This window comes from Chiloscyllium plagiosum, unplaced genomic scaffold, assembly GCF_037043375.1.
Source record: "Chiloscyllium plagiosum isolate Xiang-an unplaced genomic scaffold, Cpla_swu_hap1 HiC_scaffold_23, whole genome shotgun sequence".
NCBI classification, from domain to species: Eukaryota; Metazoa; Chordata; class Chondrichthyes; order Orectolobiformes; family Hemiscylliidae; genus Chiloscyllium; species Chiloscyllium plagiosum.
The window spans coordinates 48,509,397-48,532,003 of record NW_028270161.1 but is presented as its reverse complement, the minus strand read 5'-3'; the positions used below and the strand labels follow the sequence as shown (position 1 = coordinate 48,532,003).

Below are 22,607 nucleotides of genomic sequence, written 5' to 3'. Positions count from 1 at the left end.
TAGGAATTTGTGTTGCAGATGTTTCATCCCCTGTCTAGGTGACATCCTCAGTGCTTGGGAGCCTCCTGTGATACAGAGAAGAGCCAGGGAATTCCTAGAGGCATGGCACTCATCCACAGGTTCAATCAATAAGCACATCGACCTGGACCCAATATACCGACCACTGCAGTGGACAGCTGGAACTGACAACTGGAAGCGGCAGATTCAAACCACTACAAATGCCGGAGGAAAGATCACAGAAGTGCTTCACAGGAGGCTTCCAAGCACTGAGGATGTCACCCAGACAGGGGACGAAATGTCTGCAACACAAATTGCTATTTGTTTGTCTTGGTCTATTGTGTTGGGTGATATCACTTCCGGTTCAGTTTCTGAGAGGTTGGTAAATTGGGTCCAAATCACTATGTTTGTTAATGGAGTGCCAGGAAGGCCTCCAGGAATTCCCATGTGTGTCTTTGTTTAGTCTGTCCCAGGATGGATGTATTGTCCCAGTCAAACTGGTGTCCCTCTTCATCGGTGTGTATGGATACTAGTGATAGTTGGTCATGTCTTTTGGTGGCTAGTTGGTGCTCGTGTATCCTGGTGCCTAGCTTCCTGCCTGTCTGTCCAATGTAATGGTTGTTACAGTCCTTGCAAGGTATTTTGTATATGACATTGGTTCTGCTGGTTGTTGGTACGGGGTCCTTTAAATTCATCCGGAACTGTTTCAGTGTGGTGGTGGGTTTGTGGGCTACCATGATGCCTAGGGGCTGGAGTAGTCTGGTCATCATCTTCGAGCTGTCTTTAATGTATGGCAGAATGACTAGAGTCTCTGCGCATGTTGTGTCTTCCTGTTTAGGTCTGTTGTGCAGGTATCGGCGGACTGCACTTATCAGGTACCCGTTGTTCCTGAATACGTTGCATGAGTGTTTTTCCTCGGCTTCTTGTAGTTCCTGGGTGCTGCAGAAACTAATCATTTAAATAATGCCCAGATGCAGCTCTGCTTTGTGGGTGTTGGGATGATTGCTCCTGTAGTTGAGTGTCTGATCAGTGTGGACAGATTTCCTGTAAGACGCTGGTCTGCAGCTCTCCAAAGAAAAGGCCAACAAAAAGCAGAACGAACGTCATTTCAAGGTTACGTCCTCCAATTGTCCTACACACCCTGCAATGTCTTCTAGAATCCAGGTTTGAATCCTACTGAATTGGATTTCCACCCCTGCCACAGCTCAGAAATAGCTCATGTCCAAGTTGCAAATGGCACCATATGAGACTGAGATAAAGGTATGCCAAAAGATGTCTCCCTTGACCTGCCTGCAGTCTTTCAGTGAGGTGTCCTCCTGACACCTGCACAATGGTCTGACTGGGTAGCCCTCAAACTGTAACCAGCCAATCACTGTTGATGGCTTCTCTTCCATTCTCACATATCTCCCATGGGTTTCCAGCTGTGTACTGATGACACTTAGCTTTAATCTAACCACTGCTCACGCAAGCTCACCACTGTATCTACAGTGTTAGACTCTCTCCAGTATTAGATGGGAATAAATTTCTTCCAGATAAACATTGGAAGAATGAAGGCACGGTCTTCAGTTCCCAACATAAACCCTGCTCCCTCGACATGAACTTTATCCCTTTCCCAGGCCAAGCTGAAACAAATGTTTCGCAACTTCGGTGTCATGTCTGAGCCTGAGTAGGGCTTTCAGCCACACTGTACCTAAGACCACCTGGGCTGAATTGAAAATTTTCCCTGTGTCAGCTCTTCCACAGCTGTTATCCTCATCCATATCTTTGTTTCCTCTGCACTTGACTGTTTGACAACATTCCCGGTCAGCCTTCCACATTTTACCTGCTGTAAACTTGATGTCATCAGAAACAATGCTACTTTCTCCCCACTCCCACCCTCCTCTCATTTATCTCTCCATCCTTCAGGCACTCTGCCTGTATTCCTGATGAAGGGCTTTTGTCCGAAACGTTGATTTTACTGCTCATGTGCTGCCTGAACTGCTGTGCTTTTCCAGCACCTCTAATCCAGAATCTGGTTTCCAGCATCTGCAGTCATTGTTTTTACCTGTCATCAGAAACTCTCCTTTCTGTTCACTCATCAGCCCTAACATTGTGGGCACTGCTGCCATGCTGACTCTGCGTAGAGCAGTATCTCAATCTTAAACAGTTCTCATCCTTGATGTCCACCCATCTATGAGCTGGGTCCTCTGGAGATATCAGCATGCTCCAGTTCCAGCCTGTCGAGTATTCTCAATTTTAGCCATTCCACTATTGCTGGCCATGCACTCAGGTGCCTGGATGCTCAGCTCTGAAATTTTATCCATCTCTCACATTTCTCCATTAAGACACATTAAAACCTATCAGCCTGAACACCTCCCTTACGTGGCTTGGTATCCTGTTGTCATTTTACAATGTATCAGTGAAGTATCTTGGGACTTTTTTGTGGTGTTAAAAAGGTGCTATATCAATACAAGTTGCTTTAGTTTTGAGTGTCATTAGGAGATGGACTATTTTAGTGAGAGTGTGGTAGGTATATCATAACATTCAGTGATGTGCGCAATATGATTCAGTAAGTGAATCCAGCTTGCTCCTCCACATCTTAATGGCTAATATCGCAGCACATATTTGTTTTCCTTTGTATCTAAGACAAATGCAAAGAAAAGCAAGGTGAACAAAATGAGAAGGCAAATGAGTAGAGGGAGGGAAACAGAGGCAACGGACAAATTCTGAATGAGAGCTTGGTATGTTGTAGCTGTGAGAGGTCAAGCCGAGAAAGAAAAATGCCAATGGTCCAGCAGGAATGGGAGGAGCAAGTGGAAAGGATGGACCACGAACAAATAATGGACTGATACAGAAAACAAGCTAACAAGGAGAGTGTTAATAATGAGAAGCTACAAGAACAGGAACTTCAGCCTAGAAAGGGACACTCTGTGTACTGAAAGATTACTAAAATTGGTGTGCAAAAAACTGGGAATAAACCATAGTGCTGAGTGTGAACTGCACACATTATTTGAAAAATCATCGTATAGTAAAAGCAGCTACTATTTATTCAAGCGAGTCACTCACTTCAGACAGCATAATTCTGGAATTAACCACAACATTTTACTGGACACAAATTTTCACTGACACAATGATGGCTTTCTACAGTTAAGTCCATCACGATTTTCAACTGTGATTTCAAACCCTTCTTGCATAAATTTCCAGCCACACACTGACCTGACAGAAACTCATTTTAAATTAAATCTGTAATCCAAAATGCTGTTCAACAATGCCTTACTGTGCACATGCACATGGTATTCAATAATATATGAATACCTGAAACTTAAAGCATACACCTAACACTTTAGCCCTACAGACACCGAGTTTGTTGAATGCATCATGACTGATGCCAAACCAAAATCTGTACAAATTTATTTTTAAAAAATCTGCTATCAAAGATCCTTCCTCTGGGTCATGAATGATTCAAAGTTTCCCAGGCATTAATCAACAGAAATATAACATCAGATTTAATTAATGGATTGCACAAAACCTGTCCTTTTCATTCTCCTCAATATCTTCAATTGAAAACCAAGTGAAGGACGTATGGTACCACTCCTAACAGATGGCAGCAATTAGTTTGCAGGAGATTGGATTGATTTAAAGTGCACTTTGCCTTCATTGCCTTTAGAATTCAATGCCTTGTGTAATTCAACTTGACACATGTCCTATACTACTGTCTAAAATCCTAATATCAACAACACAACCACCAAGACCATTTTATAACAGAGACTGTCAAATGCAGAACAGTTTAATTAACCTCAACAACTTACTGACAACACTGTGCCATAGGTATTTTGTTAACAGACTTGTGACCTAACAAAAGGACAAGAAAATTAGTGCCTCTTTTAAACAGGAAACAATTGTGCAAGGATAATGTTTTGGAGAGAGGATGGTGACAATTGAACTTTCCAGTTTGGTGGCACGGTGGAATTTGTTTTATAGTGGTGGTACATTGGGTGACAACTCCTAATTATACTGAATGCTTGCTCAGTTAATTCCAAGGTGACGGTAGTAGCAGCGAGGTGGGTGCAGCAGCAGCTTTGATGTTAGTGCATCTAGCGCATGTGGTGGCAACACGCAGAACTTGAGGAGGTGGCATCAGCAGCAGCAACACAGAGTTGGTGGGTCCAGTGCAGGTGGCGCTGGTGAGCCCAGCTCAAGACTCATGGAGGTGGCAAAGGCCAGGATGATCTGGACATTTTCTTCAAAACCTGTTTTTGTTTTTAATTCTCTCTATTCACAGAATCCCTACAGAGTGGAAGCAGGCCATTCAGCCCATTGAGTCCACACCAACCCTCCGAAGAGTATTCCCTTCCCTCACTTTATCTTTGTAGCTCTACATTTTCCATGGCTAATCCACCTAGCCTGCACAGCCTTGGACACTATGGGCAATTTAGCATGGTCAATCCAGGTAACCTGAACATCTTTGGACTGTGGGAGGAACTGGAGCATCCGGAGGAAATCCATACAACCACTGGGGGGAATGTGCAAACTCCACACAGGCCGAGGGTGGAATTGAACCTGGGTCCCTAGAGCTGAGAGCCAGCAGTGCCAACCACTTAACCACCTGGAAAACTTTATTCTAAGATGGCGCTGGACAGTGGCAACTTGCTAACTTTTTGCTACACGTGACAATAAAAAATATCTATTCAGGGTTCATATTATCTAAAAACAGATAATTGAGATTGGGGAAATAAAATAAGCAGAGTCTCAATTTTGTCAGGTCAGCAATGCCTGTAATGATGGCCTAGTAGGCCAGCAACTATTTAGGGGAGGCCCAGTTGGTTGTGGTTATCAGGCTACTAGTGAGCTGTTGTTTAAAGGTTGGGCGCCTTCGGTCCATTTCCAAGAGCTGTTGCCCAATCAAAGAAAGGTGATGGAATGTGGTTTGAGGAGGAAGGGGGTGTTACCTCAACAGTGGCCATTGCCACTGGAGTCCTTCCTCAGTCACAGAATGCCTAATGCCCCAAGTACATCACTTAGGTTGAAGTAGTACAGACAGAATAATGATTGTTAGAAAATACATTCTTTGTTAGAAAAGATATGAGACAAAGACTGACTTACAGGATGTAAAATATTCCATTGCACCACATGATGATTGAGAGTATTCTGCGCCTGAACCAATGTTGCTTCTTCAAACCTCACCTTCAACAAAATATTTGACCAAAATCCAATTTCCTGTGATCACATACATACAAGATAGCAATTATATTTAAAAAGTAATTAGTTAGCTGTGAAGTACCTGAGCTATCCAAAAGCCATGACCAGAAAATAAATACATGGGGCAGAACACTAGGCTACGGTGAGATTTAGAAAGAATTCTGAAAGGTGACCAATCTTGATACTTGGACCAGCGCACTGCAACTTTAATTCGAGCTCTAGACATCAAGGCTAGATTCTTGCTAGGCAGCAATAAGTTGGCTAAAGCAGATTATTGCTTGTTGTGGACTTTATTATCTGTACATCTCACCTCATTTACAGAACATAAAAAAGTACAGCACAGAACAGGCCCTTTGGCCCACAATGTTTTGTCGAGGGTTAATCCAAATGTAAAATAACTTAACCTACGCACCCCTTAACTACTGCCTGCATGTACATGTCCAACAGTCATTTAAATGTCCCTAAGACTCTGCTTCCACCACCACCGGTGGCAACGCATTCCATGTATTCACAACTCTCTGCATAAAGAACCTTCCTCTGACGTCCCCTCTATACCTTTCTCCTAATATCTTAAAACTATGACCCCTCATACCAGTCAATCCTGTCCTGGGGAAAGATCCCTGGTTATTGACTCTATCTATTCCACTCATTATTTTGTACACCTCGATTAGGTCACCTCTCTTCCTCCTTCTCTCCAGAGAGAAAAGTCCGAGCTTATTCAACCTCTCTTCGTAAGGCAAGACCTCCAGTCCACGCAACATCCTGGTAAAACTTCTTTGCACCCTCTCCAAAGCCTCTGTATCTTTCCTATAGTAGGGCGACCAGAATTGGACACAATATTCCAAGTGTGGTCTCACCAGTGACTTGTAGAGCTGTAGCAAAACCTTGCGGCTCTTAAACTCGATCCCCCTGTTAATGAAAGCCAAAACGCCATATGCTTTCATAACAACCTTATCCACTTGGGTGGCAACTTTGAGGGATCAATGTACTTGCACACCCAGATCCCTCTGTTCCTCCACACTGCCAAGAATCCTGTCTTTAATCCTATATTCAGAATTTGAGTTTGACCTTCCAAAATGCATCACTTTGCAATTATCCAGGTTGAACTCCATCTGTCATTTCTCAGCCCAGCTCTGCATCCTGTCTATTTCGCGCTGCAGCCTGCAACAGCCCTTGATACTATCGATGACATCTCCAACCTTTGTTACTAACACACCCCTCAACCTCCTCACCCAAGTCATTTATAAAAACTACAAAAGAGCAGAGGCCCAAAAATAGAGCCCTGCAGGACCCCACTTAACACTGACCTCCAGGCAGAATACATTCCATCTATAATCACTCTCTGCCTTCTTTCAGCCAACCAATTCTGAATCCAGACAGCCAAATCTCCCTGTATCCCATACTTCCTGAGTTTATGAATGAGCCTACCATGGGGAACCTTATCAAATGCCTTGCTGAAGTCCATATATACCACATCCACTTCTCGACCTTCATCGACCTGTCTCCTCACCTCCTCAAAGAACTCAATAAGATTTGTTAGGCATGACCTGCCCCTCACAAAGCCATGCTGACTGCCTATAATCACACTATGCTTTCCCAAATAGTCATAAATCCTATCCCTCAGAATTTTTTCCAAAACTGTGCTGACCACAGACGGAAGACTGACTGGTCTGTAATTTCCAGGGATTTCTCTATTACCCTTCTTGAAAAGAGAAACAACATTTGCCTCCTTCCAATCCTCCAGTATGACTCCCGTGGAGAGTGAGGAAGCAAAGATCTTTTCCAGTGGCTTAGCAACCTCCTTTCTTGCTTCTTGGAGCAGCCTAGGATAAATCTGGTCTGGCCCTGGAGATTTATAACCTTAACGTTTTCTAATATTTCCAGCACATTAACTTCATCAATCTTGGTCTTGTCAAGCCTGTATCCCAGCTCCTCAAAGTTCTCATTCACAACAAGGTCCACTTCCTTATTGGAAACCGAAGCAAAAAACCTTATGCATCTTTCTACCTACCGCTAATGCCAGCAAACTAGACGCTGAGAAATCTCAACATGGCAGTCAGAGTGGGTATCTAGTGACTTCTATTCATTGCTCCCAGCAAAGCAACCACCAGAATGGACACCAGGCATTATTATTTCAAGGTATGCTCCACAAACACTGGCCACACCCACTCAGATTGGAATCCAAGGTGTATCAGCTTCCAAGAACCCTCATGACACATCTCAAATCTACCATTGGATACCTCTGTATTTCAGTGCTGCGTCTTGGAGTCTCTTAGTGCCCACTTTCTGTGCCCACCTGACTCCTCACAGCATCCCTGTTTTTCCTTTCCTTTTTGCACATTGCCTTCTCAGCCAGAGATACTAAGCTGACATTGCTGCTGTATTGCCATGGCATTTTGTGCAGGCAAATGAAAAACAGGAAGCTTAACACAGCTGTTAGCAATCCTCAGTCAAGTTAAGAGAGATGGTCTTCCTTCAGGGATCTCAGCATAGTAAGACAAGGGCAATCCGTGATACCAATCTAGGGACTTGGGTACAGTCAGCTAGTGGCTCAGGCAGTCAGAGTCAAGTTCCTCTCCACATAAGGGGTGAGAAGTCAAAAGCCAGGCATTTCATTCTTGCTGCCTTTCTGGGCCCTGGTGTTCCTGTTGGAATGAGAGAAAGAGAGATAAAAGTGGACTGCACAACTGTCACAATGATAATTGAAGCTGGTTAGGTGTCCTGAGCAAGTGATCAGGAAGCACAGATGATTAGTGCCAGGTGACACGACTGAGGGAAGATGTTGTAGGCAATAGGGACAGAGTGACAGCTTGTACCTTAGTAAGAGGTGGGTACAGCAGCAGATAAGTTGAGAGATACCAGACAGAAGATGGTGATATTTCCACTGATAATATGGAAAAGAATATTAACCTTTTCCCTACAGTGCTGTGTTTTCCTCCAGAGATTTGTACTGATCCACGTGGCAATCTTGGACCATGATATGGTGTAGCGGCGTCCAATGCTGACTGGTTTGGGCGGGGGGGGGGTGGTGGGGAGGGCAGGGGGGATGCCTCATCTCTCCAGTAAAGCGAGGCACCAATTTTCCCTTGTCTGCCTTGTCCAGGGCAAATGTGCAGCAATGTGCTTCTCCAGATACACAATGGGCTTTTACAAATGACTTCAAAGAGTTGCTCTGGGGACAGCGAGCATTAGCATGGAACTAGGAATCTAGAAACTAAGAAGGGCAGGGTGGATGGTTAGTGAGGTGAGTTTGGAAAATGCAGTGAGAAAATTCACTACTCCTCATGGCGAGAAACTCGACAAGATTGACCCTTAGTCAAAGGGATGCCAGATTCAGCCCAAATGCTTTCTTCGAAACCTTATCCATCACTGAAATGATCTCTATTAGGTGGATCAGCTATGGGCTCAACTCTCCCAACTAAACAATTGTGGGATCCATTCCCATCCCCACACTTAATCCAGGTCAACACCCTCAGTGCAATGCTGAGGGAGGCTGTCATCTTTCAGATGAAGCATTAAACCAAAGCCCCATTGTAACCGCTGAATGTGAAGTGTTCCCATACTGACCATTTGAAGAGCTGGTGACCTGGTGAATATTTATCCCTGCTATTCTGCTTTAAATGGCTATGTTTCCAACATTACACCATTGACTGTAAAGTACTGTTGGGCATCCGGAAATCATGAAACATGATGTACAAGCGCAAGTTCTTTACGGTACTTCTCTAACCATCTTTGCAAAAGATCTATTGATTGAAAGAAACATAATCAATGCTTTATGTAGCGCATATAATTTAACAGTGCTGAGATATTCTTTTTTATAGACTTGGATTGCAATTGGACATTGGGATTAACTCCACTGAAAAGGAAGTAATTCCCAATCATGGAAAGAGCACTACCAGCACAAAAAAAGTTCAAACATTCTTAATTGTTCGTGTGGTGATTCGTTGCTGTCTATAGGTCTTCAGTTAAAGACAGAAGCTTCAGCCCCATAAAAATGCTGACTGTAATGTGATTCTGCAGTCAGTTTTGGCTGAAGCTCCCAGCATGATCATCCTCCTTCCTTCACATTTCCTCTTGACAGTACAATTCAGGCCAGAATCATTCTGTACAACAGCACAGGATCACATCAAGTAACCCGCTTAATATTAGTTTAGCTGTAATGCACTAATTGGAAGCAACAAATCTACTCTGATAGATTTACAAAAGTTGTAACTTAGAGAGAGAGAGGGATCATTTGCAATATTAATATTTAATCAGCTACATACAACACAAGAAAAAAAAACTTGTGTTCATTCACCACCCAGCACTTTGTCTAGAAATTCAGAAGTGATGTCTAGCTAATAAATTACTTTTGAAGTGCCATTGCAGTTACTAAATGAAATGGGTGCACATAAGCAGCAACAAGAGAAATTATTTGTTACGTTGTTTTTGACAGGATTAGCTGAGGGAGAAATTTAAACAGAGGGACAACTCATTCCTTCCTTCCGACTTGTGTCCCTGAATAATATACAATCACCTGAATAAGTAGATGGACAAAAAAATTTGTTACAATTGTAGTGAAATGGTCCATCAATCCTAAGTTTTTCTCATTTTACTTAAAAACCTCAGATATTCATAAATTAACATTGTCATTAATAAAGGACAGTCATTGGCTATGATTATCTGACAACCCCAGAAAAGACAGAAAATATTTAAAACTGGCTCTCTCAGAATTATTGTTTTAATCAAGAACCACTTAAACTCTGAGACGAGAAGAAAATTGCACCTCTTGTTTTATGTACACAACAATTTCACATATTGAAAATGAAAGGTTGCCTCCAGAGTGTTCAGGTTGGAAAAGACAATGGAGCTAGTGTGGGAATATATAAATGAACCCTATTTCAGTAGGTCGCTTTGAGCAACAAGCACGAAAGAAAGCAACATGGGATGAACACTGCAAGGTTATGGAAAGCTGCCCTCTCAATTCAAGCTTCATAATTCAGCAACAGTGACAAAGACAAGTTGAAGAAACTTTGATTGACTGAAAAATCAAGGGTATGTGCAAGCTTCAAGACTCCTGAGGAAACACAGCAACTATCGAGCAGGTAGGACACAGATGTTCACTCTCCCAAAGGTTGTAAATGGCACATCCTTTATCTTCCTGTCTGTGCAAATACTCCTCACTCCTTCTTTCAAAGTTCAGTTCCTGCATTTTGCAAGCATTTGTCATTTTCTTTTAGTTACTTTTTTCCTTTTTCTTTGGGAATTAAAACTCCATCATTTCACTTAATAAAAGCTTCACTCCAGCTCTCCTTCATGTTTGATCAGATTAAGTCGGATTGAAGCTTTGTGCCAAAATGGAAGCAATAAAAATATTATTTGCTATAACTGACCCAGGGGGAGGGGTATTAAAATAGAGAGCTATGACTCTCCTTACCTGCTCATAGTGGACACGACTAAACTTTCTCTCCTGCACTGTTTGGAAGCAATAATTATGCAACACACAATTCTCCTCCCATAACTAATCTCAGACCTCATTACAAATGGATCGAGTCCACATCAGGAACATTTTCAGTTGCAAGCAACATAATCCACAGAAAGTTTTGGAGTAATGTTAAATGCACCTTCTTTCTGTGACACAGAATCTTTAAGCCCTGAACTTGCGCTCACGATGTAATTATATCATTGACCAACATGAGTACTAAGTGCGCCTACATGAAAATGACCATAGGTGTGAAAATAGTTTGCACCAATTCCCACAGAATGCACATCAACAAGTGATACAACACCAGTACCACATGTGGATACTTTACAAAACAAACAGGAATATTACAAAAATAACAACAACATAGATCTTGTAGTATAGTTAAATCTTTTCTTTGTGTTATCACATTGAGCTAGTTTGGTGTATAAAGTAACAGCTCTGAATGAGTGAATGTTCATGTAAAAGTGACCAGTGAGGCCACAGTCTTCTGACTGAAACAGTGAGCTCTGCATGAGTACCCAAAGGGAGCAGATGTGTTCTATACAGCTCCCAAGGGCTCTTGGCAATTATGCCAAGCAAGTTATTATAAACTGTATCTACTGCTGATATTCAATACACTACCTTGTTACTAGGACAAGTGTCTCTTCTGTTTAGAGCAAGTGATCTATCCTCTGGCACCAATAATTAGATAGGCCCTAGACTCAGCATAGACAGAGGAGGATTCGTGGCAATAAACTGGACAAGCTAGAATACCACATATTAGTGACAAGGTATCCATAAATCTGACACCTTTGGTTTTTAACTCTCATTGAACTCTAATCAGGTCGCAGGCTCATAATTCTTTGCATTAATTTCTTAGCCCTGTAAACATTTAACTTGTGCATCTATGCAACACCAGCCCTGCTCGGTGAAGCGTGACTAAATTGCTAAAGAAAATATAATGGATTTTGCTTTGCTTCTGTGGGCTTAGCCACTTACATCAAGGGCGATTTTCTCATTGCTGGTAACATTCAGATGATTTCATGATCTGAGTGCATGAAAAAATCAGCCATGATCTTATTGAATGGAGGAGCAGGCTCGAAGGGACAGACGGCCTACTCCTGCTCCTAGTTCTGATGTTCTTAACATTTCCACTCAGATGACTGGTTAGAGTAAACTGCATCTTATAAAAATGTTGGCTTTGCACAAGCTATTGTTCAAGTGAACGCTGGAATAATTGTTGCCTGCAAATTCTCCCCACGTATGTCCATATGTACCTGATTGGAAGCAAGAGCTTTCAGAGAGAGAGAGAGAGAGAGAGAGACGGTTGGGGAGAAATGCTCCTTCTCAGATGCAGATAAAGAAAATTACCCCAAGGCCCTACGCTTTACGACAGATACTATCCACTATTTATAAAGTGAACGATGGCACATTCCTTTATCCATGCATGTTCTGAAGAAAAATTTGCTTAATCAGACTGTTTACCTCTTGCTTTGTATGAGCAAAATTATTTTTGTGTTTACTAAAGCTTCTGGGATACTTTGATGAAAGTAAAACCAAAGTTTTGAAAACATAAGTAGAATGAGTATAGTCACACTTATGTAAATCTTAATATATATTAGTGAGAAATACTCATCATATAAAGCCAATGTGTATTTGCCATTTACTTGAGTCCCAGAATTCTTTTCATTGCTCAGTACTATTATACATCACTGATGTTAGTGTGAAATCATTGAAGGCAGTCCAGAGAAGGTTAAGTTGGTTAATTCTGGATATGGAGGGATTTTCTTATAAGGAGAGGTTGAAAAGATTGTGCGTGTACTCCCTGGAGTTTCAAAAAGTGAGAAAAGACCATACTGAAACACAAGATTTTTTGGGAACTTGACAGAAAATGTTGGTTCCCCTTATCGGAAAATCTAGGACCAGAGGGCTATAATTTCAGAGTTGGAAGTCATCCATTTAGTACAGAGATGAGGAGAATTTTTTTTTCTCTGCAAATAGCAAATCTGTGGAATTCTTTACTGCTGAGGCCTAGTGTGTATAGATCATCATGTGTATTCAAGGCTGAGATAGACAGATTAAAATCAGGAAGGGGGTCAAGACTAATGGCATAAGGGAAGTAAGTGAAGCTGAGGATTATTAGATGACCATTGAATGGTGGAGTCAATGTAATGACCAAATGGCCTTCTTCTGCTCCTATGACTTATGGCCTTACAATGAACTAAAGCCACTTCAACACAAATATACTGATCTTTAAGAACCACTAGATGAATAAACACTATTGTGGCTATGAGGCCTGCAGATTTACTGATTTTCTTGATTAAACAAGCAGTCTACTGACTGAGTCAATGCTTAGATCGGAGACCCCTATAAACTGGAGTCTTACTTTCCGTCTCCCATTTTCAAAAATATGAGCAAATATGGGATTGGTTCATGTATTCAAGCCTCTGCTACAGGTATCATCTTTCTTTTTAAACTGGAGACTGTGGGTGCCCTTACCCCCAATGGATAATCATTTAGCAGTAAAGACACTACATACACTAAATTAGTAAACTGCACAGGTTAGCAGACTGGAGCTTTCATAACGTTTCCTTTGTGTGTCCTGTCTTGGAGTATTGTCTTCGTTGTGGCAATGACTTAGTCCTCCACTTGATCTGTACCACCGTAATCATTTCATTCTTTGTGGCAACCATGAATGAACTACCCCCATGATAACAACTTGCAGTTCATTTATACAATTGGCATGTAAATTGTCAAGCATTTATCAAGCTTAATCAGAATGTTTGCTTCCTTCTGAACTAACTTGTTCAGAGATGTTAGTACAATCCTCTAGAGCAGATGGGACTTTAACTCAGAGTTAGAGACACTGTCCCTGAGGGCACCACTATGAAACTGGACACAAAAATGGGAAATGCTAAATAGGTGGAGTGAAATGAAAGTTAACCAATCAGAAAACAGGGTGAACAACCAATACTTTAGAGTCTGTTATAGCCCTGGCTACACCTGATTTCACCCAAATCATCCTTCTCTGCTTTTTCCATCACATCTCTAACCTTTTACTCACTCCATATAGATTCTCTTAATGCTCAGCAGGATTTATTCAACCTTAGATAATGTATCTGTAAACTATGTACAATAACATCAGATCCTTTAGTGTTATTTAACACTGTGATTTGGATACTTGAAATCTTCTGAAGCTTTGATAATCTAAATAACATTCTAGTGTGTGTAATTTGACCAAAAAGACAACTAAAATGTGTATAATTTTGAGGAGTCTTTATGCCATTGTACTGCAAATAGCTACAAATTGCACTCAGAGTGCAAAAGACATTTGTTAAGCATTTGTTAACCTTGATGCTAGTTCCTCTGTGCTGGAAATGTGTTGCTGGAAAAGCGCAGCAGGTCAAGCAGCATCCAGGGAACAGGAGAATCGACGTTTCGGGCATAAGCCCTTCTTCAGCCCGCTAGTTCCTCTGTAGCATACATTGGAAAACATTCCTTTTCTCTTCCTTTAACTGTTCAGCTTTAACACTCATCATTCCTTTGATCCCTGACTTATTTCTTTGGTTTTACTATAACCATCTTCTCTGTATTATTTTCCTTCCAGCAAGTGGACGGAATTAATGGCTATTCGTTTCTTTGGTGCATATCAGAGGGAACAAGCACCTGGCTTTAGACATTTATTTGGTTTTCCTACGAATCAACTCAACCTCATAATGCCTTAGCACACGTTCCATCACTTTTAGTCAAGCCACGAGCTATGTCAGTGATTTTGATCAATCGAAAGTATTGTCAGATTTTAAAATCTCGCAACTAATTGTTGTAGCATTTAAAATTCAGGACTCTCACTTTCCTAAATACACATTTTTCGATGAGCTTGACAGCATGCCCACGCTACATCCCTGAGTTTGCATTAGGATCTCACAGTCTAATGCTCATCTTCATACAAATGACAGTGATATTACATTGCTCTCTTGCATTGCTGTTTACCTAGGGATTGTCGCTCCCTCTTTGTCAGCTCCAGTCTGAATCTCATCCAATCTCACTCAACATTCTACTCAAATAGCTTTTTCATTTTCTGCTCACCTGACAAGAATGGCTTCGCTTTGTTTTTGCCTAACTTCATTGAAAAGCTGAAAAAATTGAAAATTTACAGCATAGGAGGTGGTCATTTGGTCAGACATGTTTCTGCCAGCTGAAAAAAAAGCTATCCAGTTTAATCACATCCTCGGAGTGTTCTACATAGCCATGTAGGCTACAACATTTAACTTGTATAACTAAGAATATTTTGAAGTTCTTTGAGAAGGTGACCAAACATCAAATTATACATCACACTGTAAACTTTTGCTATAAATTCTGTGTCTTACAATTGTGTTCTCCACAACCACCTGATGAAGGAGCGGCGCTCCAAAAGCTAGTGTGCTTCCAATTAAACCTGTTGGACTATAACCTGGTGTTGTGTGATTTTTAACTTTGGAGATGCCAGCGTTGGACTGGGGTGTACAAATCATAATTATACGTATCTCAATTAAATCTCTCCCCAACCTCATTTTTCCAAAGAGAAAACAATCCCACCCATAGCGTAACAATCCTTTCCCGAAGCTAAAATTCTCAATTCCTGGCAGCATGCCTACAAATATCACGTCTACCCTCTCTACTGCAACCACAACATTACAGCAATGTGGTGACCACAACAAGTAGGGACTATTGTAACCCTGTCCTCATGTTTTAAGCACCTCTCACATAATATCCCTGCTCTTATAATCTATACCTTGGTTAATAAAGCAAATATATTGCATGCATTCTTAGCCACCTTCAGCAACCTATAGGTATTCACAGGTCCCTCTGTTCCTCTACATTTCTCACAATCTTATCATTTGTGTGGTCAATTGCCTTGCTTGTTATTCCCAAATGCACTACTCCAGACTGAATTTCATTTGCCACATTTCTGCACACCTGCTGATTCCATTGACATATTCCTAATATCTGAAGTTTTCCTCTTGCTGGTCAACTATAATGACCAATTTTGGTATCATAAGTGCACTCATTAAACATGTGCCCAGTGGTTTTCAATCACTGATGTGCATCAAGAAAAGCAAGGAACCCGGTGCTATACCCTCTGGAATCCTGCCACAAACAGCCTTCCAGTTACAACAAACACGTTTCAGCCATTACCCTTTGCTTCCTGCCACAGTCAATTTTGGATCCAACTTGGAACTTGGCAATTGCCCAGTGTGTCATATGACACCTTGTCAAAAGCATTTCTCTGAGAAAAATGTTTGTGTATTTTTAAATGCACAAAATACATTCAGCCATTGTTTTTTCCACTCGTGCTTTACCACAATACTGACAAGCCATGATTTATGGGTCCTCATCTAGATCTCGGTTTTATTTCTCATTACGTGCAATCACATCTCTTCTGTTTCACTCCTTGCTCCAGGATTTTTTTTTAACTGCCTTTTGAAGATCCTTCTCCTCATTAATCTGACTCTGATAGATCCTATGAGGGATGTATGCTTTTAAAAAATAGCCTTTTTGGAAAATCTTTGGAAGTTTGAAGTCATATATCTAACGTCTTATGCATATATTAATTTTGGTTGCGGAATATTATTTAAAATTTCCATGTCAAAACCTCCCAAGTCCATTTATCCTCTGTACTATACATCTCTATTATGTCCTCATCGAATACTTGCAGTGATTAGCCTATAAATTTTCTGATTTTTTTGTTATTGTAAGGTCAAAGTTTTTTTTGTGAACAATGTTTTATTCTATTTTGCAACACTTTTATACTTTACACTTCTGAAATTCAAATAAATTATTTTAATTGTGATATGTGTAACAGTTTATAGACTGTTTTAGCCCCTATTAAAAGCCATCTGGACTTTCTCTCAAGCTTTAGTCAAAATCCCTCTGATGCTTCTCAGAAAACACAAAGGTAGCTGTGGATTTCACAGCTCAGGCAGTAATATGGTAGGAAAGTGGATACTGCCCTACAAAACTCAGTATGGAATAGAAGTCAGCTGGCTTGTAGAAAGGGATAGGATCAATTAGGTTTGCCATGTCGAAATACATTCTTGCAAATTTCATCACGAGACTTTAGTCTTCCAGTTGCCCAAGCAGTCAAACAATCTTTTCTCTCAAATATTCCTGCTTTAACTTTGGAAATAAAATCTTCAGAAGTGCTGTATAAAAAGGGTGTGATGTTATGAAAGGTTTCCAATACAACATTTTTTTTACAGTTTCAAATTTAAAATAGCAGTATGTGTGTTTGATTACCTTTGTGAGAGTTAAAAAACCACCAGGTCAGAAAGACCTTCTGAAACAGTGATCTAGTCCAGTAGATTGTTTTTACTGCTGGTTTACAATAGTTGGGATAAACATTGAAAGTTATGACATTGTTTTTATTTCAGAATAATTAAGGATTGATTTTAGTATTAAAAAGAGAGATTAAAAGCTGTGAGGCAGTTTTCAAGGACACATGACTGAGGTCAAAAGCAATTTACACTCCAAGAATATAGGCAGCTCAGGGAAAGAATATGTTCCTCTAAAGAAAAGTTTAGTTTGTGAAACATCAAAATATATGCTACATATTTCTGTCATTAGAAGCTGAGAAAGTCTAAGCTCTTAGTTCTTCATGTAAGAAAACTTCACAATAAAGAACATCCTTGCTAACTCTGGATCTATCACACTAGACTAGATTAAGTCCAAGTGCTGCAGACAAAACATAACCCACAAAGTTTACAACTGAATCCAATTCGATTACTAAATAGCTCAATGGAATACTTATTAACCACTGCATGAAAAATTTTCACAACCTTTTATAATTTGCATAGTGACTTGAATCATATTATATCAAGGATAAAGCTTATCAATCAATGTACCATGCTTGAGAGTACTGGAGAACGCAAACTATCTAATCAATACACATTTTAAATACAAATGAGATATTGAAAGAAAAAGAATGACATAATTGAGACTTTGAAATGTACAATGTTCCCTTAAATCCAGTTAAAACTAGTTTAAACGAAGAAAATTTTCTGAGTTTTGCATTTGTGTATTTGCAGAAATAATCTGAATGTTATCCATCATTATATTCTTAAAATAGAACAAAATATTTTTGTTACTAATAAAGAAGTCATAAGCTTCCAGCAAAGATTAGAAAAATACTCTATACCCCCACCCTCACAGATTCAGAAGAGACTCCCAGACAAGGTAATCGATTCAGAATCAATTAGCAGGCAAGACCACTAACATCAGCAGCCCCTCAATCTTTAGACCTGGATCAATAATTGGTGCAAAGAAATTGAAGGTTGGAGAGGTATTCACACAATAGTTTGATCTTTGTCAATCAAGGCAGGGGATGAACAGAAGGCCAGATTTCTGACTGCAGCCATTTTTGGGAAATCTAGGGCAAGTGCATTCTAAAATTGTACTGTAGGAATGAAATGCATTCATCTTTGATTCAGGATCAAGTCCATTTGATAAGCCAAATGGCCTCTTTGCCTATGGAGGCATGTTAAATATGAGCTTTAAAGTAGTCAGCTAAATGACTTTCACACTATATATTTGTCACAATGCTGTATGCCAATGTTTACAGTAGATTTTTATTAGTTTGCATCTTTTCTCATAATTCCTCAGTTAATTTGTTAAGATGCATCAGGGAAATGCCAACCAGCTCACCAAGAAAAAGCAACATACTGATGTTGGAAATATGAAATAAAAACAAAGTGCTTAAGAAACTCAGCAGCTCTGGCAACATCAGTGGTGAGAAAAACAGGGTTGACATTTTGATCTGATACAACTCCTCTTCACAGCTGAAAGAATTTAGAATTGATGCTTTTAATGTTGTGGTCAGAGCAGGAGGAGGAATGAATGGAACAGATTTTAAGGTGCTCGGAACCAAAGACAAAGAGCCTGCTAATGGTGGTGATGGGTTGACTGAGAGGTATGAAGGTGTGAAAAGGAACAAAGTCAATTGTGTGTATGTGTATGTGTGCATATGTAGGTGAATGTATGTGCATGTGCAGATGACATACTGGCTCTTTAATCTTCAGCAGTGTGATTTTCTTAATTTCATTTTGACTGCCTCTAAAGTGAGGTTGGAAAAGCCTCAGAGTAAGGAGATGAGACAATCTGAACACTGTATCATTTATCATTGAGTGACAGTGCGGGAAGGAAGTGTTAAAGGTAAGCAAATGAGGTCATGTGCTACCTAAAGCTGCATTTAGCACAAAGAAAAATGAAACACCAGTTGCTAGGATACAGCTTAATTTCATAAGATATACAATTAAGTTCATTACTCACTGGAAAATTACATAAATTAATGCTTATTGTTCTGTTGGATTGATGGGGTGTAATTTTGTTCTGATGCTGCCTTTTTTCCAAAACGCAGCTCAATATTTAAATGATGCAAACAAAGACTGCATAAATTTATACAGGGGCTCACTAGGGCCACACTACATGATACCACATTTGGGGCCAATACCTTAAGTGCAATTTAATTACAATCAGAAAGATGTGCTTAAATGTAAAGTACTAACACCCTTAAGGAGTAGAGGAGAAATTCAAACAGCAAATGATTTTAAAAGTGAGAAATTCCTCAGCATCATGCATCTGAATCTATCAGTACTAAGGTGTTGGACCTTAATCAATGAAATTTCTAATGAAACTGCAAGCTACCTTGGGTTGGAAACTCAAAACTCTGCCACATAAAACTACTTTAATCCCCTCACCTCCAATGCTCTCTTTAAATCCAAATAAACCATTGAGTCACATTCATTTTTCCTCTGTGAAGCCCCAGACCATTTTGCACACAAATGTAATTGTTTGATTGGATGGTACAAGATTCCAGTCAATGTCAAACTAAACTAGTGTGGCCTTTATTGGAACAAAAGACATCAAATCATTGCATATATGAATGCAAATATAATCATTCAGATAAGGTTGGAGGTGGCCAATTCTATGGAGGTGAAGATACTTGGTCAAACATGAAATGATACAGTCTCTACTCAATGAGGCTGAATCTTTTTGAAGTACAATTTTAATTATTTTGCTTTATTGCTGTCAGAAGTTCCTTTGGAGTTGCCAGTTTAAGTTTGTCAAATGTACACATCTTCTGAATATGTGAGATGAATGCACTTCAATGATACCCACCCACGATTTATTCCAGTTTAAGAGACTGATCAGGTCATTATCTGACAATACTGCTGTAAAAGTATACCATTGCTCATCTCCATCAATGACTCACAATTCAAAGCAAATTTCATTTCAATTTTGAATCAGAAACTGTAGTATTTCTTCAAAATGCACCATTTCATGCTGTAAAGCAGACACACAGTACCCAGCTGTGTGATTCAATGGGCAGTGCATGTGCCTTTAAGCTAAGTTCTAGTCCCACTCCAGGCTTATGGAAGGAGCATTCATGATGTAGTTGAAGTGGCTGATATTCAGCCTACTTATTCTTCTGATACCTTCCCAATATTTTCCCCAAAGCCAAAAGTGTGTGAAGATATAAAATAAACCTAGCTTGAAAAGATTAGCAATTCTCCATCTTAACCAGGCACTATCCTAGGGATAAGAAGGGTCACTCAACTCAAAATGAAAACTCAAATTTCTCTCCACAGATGCTGCCAGACCTGCAGAGATTTTCCAGGAATATCGGTTCTTGTTTCTAATATTCTAGGGAGTATCATAGAATCTCTACAGTGTAGAAACAGGCCATTTCACCCAACAAGTCCACACTAACCCTCCAAAGAGTAACCCACCCAGAACAATTCTCCTATCCTATTACTCCACAATTACCCCAACTTACACAGCCCTGAACACTATGGGCAATTTAGCCTGGCCAATCCACCTAACCTACACATCTTTGGATAGTGGGAGGAAACCCACGCAGACACGGGGAGAATGTGCAAACTCCACACAGTCACCTGAAGCTGGAATTTAACTCGGGCTCCTGGTGCTATGAGACAGCAGTGCGAAACCCTGAGCCACTGTGCCACCCCAGAGGCAACAAGAACCAGCCCATGTACATTCCTAAAACTGATCAGACAAGCTTTTTGAGCCTGTGTAAGCTCTTACTAGTGCACCAGGGAGAAAGAGCACAGCATTTCATGTGAAGACTGTGTGGTTTTGTTGCACATGGCCAGAATATAACCCACTGCCTCTAGATTGGATCCAGCTTCTTTCAGGTACATTATCTGCTGATTAGCATTGATCCACAAATGCCAAGACGTGGATTTGTACAAATTAACCCCATGACAGACTCTTCCTACTGTCTATCATAATGACAGTTGCTGGAATAGATTTCTCCACATACTACACAGGGACACGTGCCTGAGGTACAAAAGTGCATGCACGAGTTGCAGTTTATCGTGAAATGTGTGCTCACCCAGACTGTGCCTACTTTAAAAAAAAGTTTATATCTCGCAACCACTTTTATTTTCAGAAAAAAATAATTTCGTTTCTGTTGTAACGTCGTTAATTAGTTTTGTTGCCTGTTTATCCATGCAATGGCTGCTGTCAAATCTCTCATTTGTACGTTTGCCACAAGTCGCCAGCAATTTCCGATCAGCTCTTCCAAACACGAAAGTAATAACTACAGAGATGACTGCGATAGGGCTTTTCAAAGGCAGAGTATGGTATTCGCCTTGGGGAGTAGGGCTATTTAAACTCGTGCAATGAAAAAGGTCAGCACTGCTCTTGGCTCGTCCCATTTATTCAAGGAAGCATTCATTTCGCAAAATTCCCTAGAACTGATTATAAAAAATCCGAATTGCTATTTCCCACCCCCACAAATTAACAATAAGGGGCAAAGTCATAACGAATAGCTTCTATTTCCCAAAGAAACCCAAATTGTTCCATTATTTTACAGTACAGTATTTCAATAAAATGGTTCATCCAAGCAGACATTAATGCAAGAGGTGAGCAAACTGATGTAAGTGGTTGCAAGGAAGCTGGAATGTAGTTGTCTTGGGGAAAATAACGTGGCTTCATTTTGTTGGGAAAGCAGCTTGCTCCAGGGCGACCTTTTCTCTGTCCGATTGTGGTTATTAATGGTGAAAGCGCACAAGAGCTACACATGGCACAGCTTAGAGGTAATCAAGCCAATTTCAGACCGGTTTCTGTGTGAAAATAACCGCCCTCGGGTTAAACCCGATCAGTTTGAGGCTACATTCCACTCACCTTTATGGCGAAAAGGAAACAAGCGATAAAAAGCACCATTGAGCAGGCAGCTCCTCTGTGCAGCTCCCAATGCATTTAATAGAGATGGCGAGATCTGGCAGGAGGCTAGGGTGCTGACACAGACAATGGCGCTTTCCTGCAGCATCAGACCATTTGCACTGTCTCCCGCTCAGTCTGCATCCTGCACACTGGGTCCCGGTGGTGTTCCTCCCTCACGTTTACTGTCACGACTGTGGCTTGTGGGTGCACCACTGTAAAGATATAGATATGTCCTCGTCCCTGCTTACACCACGCATTCAGTCGAGAGACTGACTACCTCCGTCCTGTGCTCCTCCATCAGTGAGCTGTGTTGCATTTAATCAATGGGCACAGAGTATCGCCCGCACAAACAGCTCATTCTCTTCCTCTAACCCCGCCTCTCTCTCTCTCTCTTCCCTATCCTTCAGGGAGCCTTTGGCTCCAGCCTGTGACTACCTCCCTCCAATCCCCAAAAGCTTTCAGTTCCTCTCCATTAACTGATCCTTCCATCATTTTATCTAGAGCAAGAAATATCTGAAGGAAAAATAAAATTGCAATCCACAGGGGACACCAGTGATAGAATATTTCCACTGCTTACTGAGAGCAAGAACATTCATGACAATTTTTATTAATTTTCAAATCAACTTCATTCAATTAATAACACAGGTTTTTCCAAGCCCAAACTGAACCAAGCTTACAGGAGCAGGGAGTTTGTATCTCTAAAATTTCACTTTGTGAAATCCTTGTCTCTAGAATCACCATTTCTAGATATTCTTCCTTCATGACT

At 40.6% G+C, this 22,607-nt stretch overlaps 1 protein-coding gene across 3 annotated transcripts in view; it reads right to left on the bottom strand.

Annotated features, from left to right (window-relative positions):
- Positions 1–22,149, bottom strand: part of ptpro (protein tyrosine phosphatase receptor type O) — a 171,239-nt gene extending 149,090 nt beyond the window's left edge. The window contains exon 1 of one of the 3 annotated variants that reach the window (XM_043713538.2): positions 21,803–22,149. In XM_043713538.2, the coding sequence (XP_043569473.1) occupies positions 21,803–21,877 (75 nt within the window). In that variant the 5' untranslated portion in view covers positions 21,878–22,149. The remainder of the gene's footprint in view (positions 1–21,802) is intronic. The other 2 variants (XM_043713539.2, XM_043713540.2) reach the window with 2 other exon arrangements.
- Between the last annotated feature and the right edge of the window lie 458 nt (positions 22,150–22,607).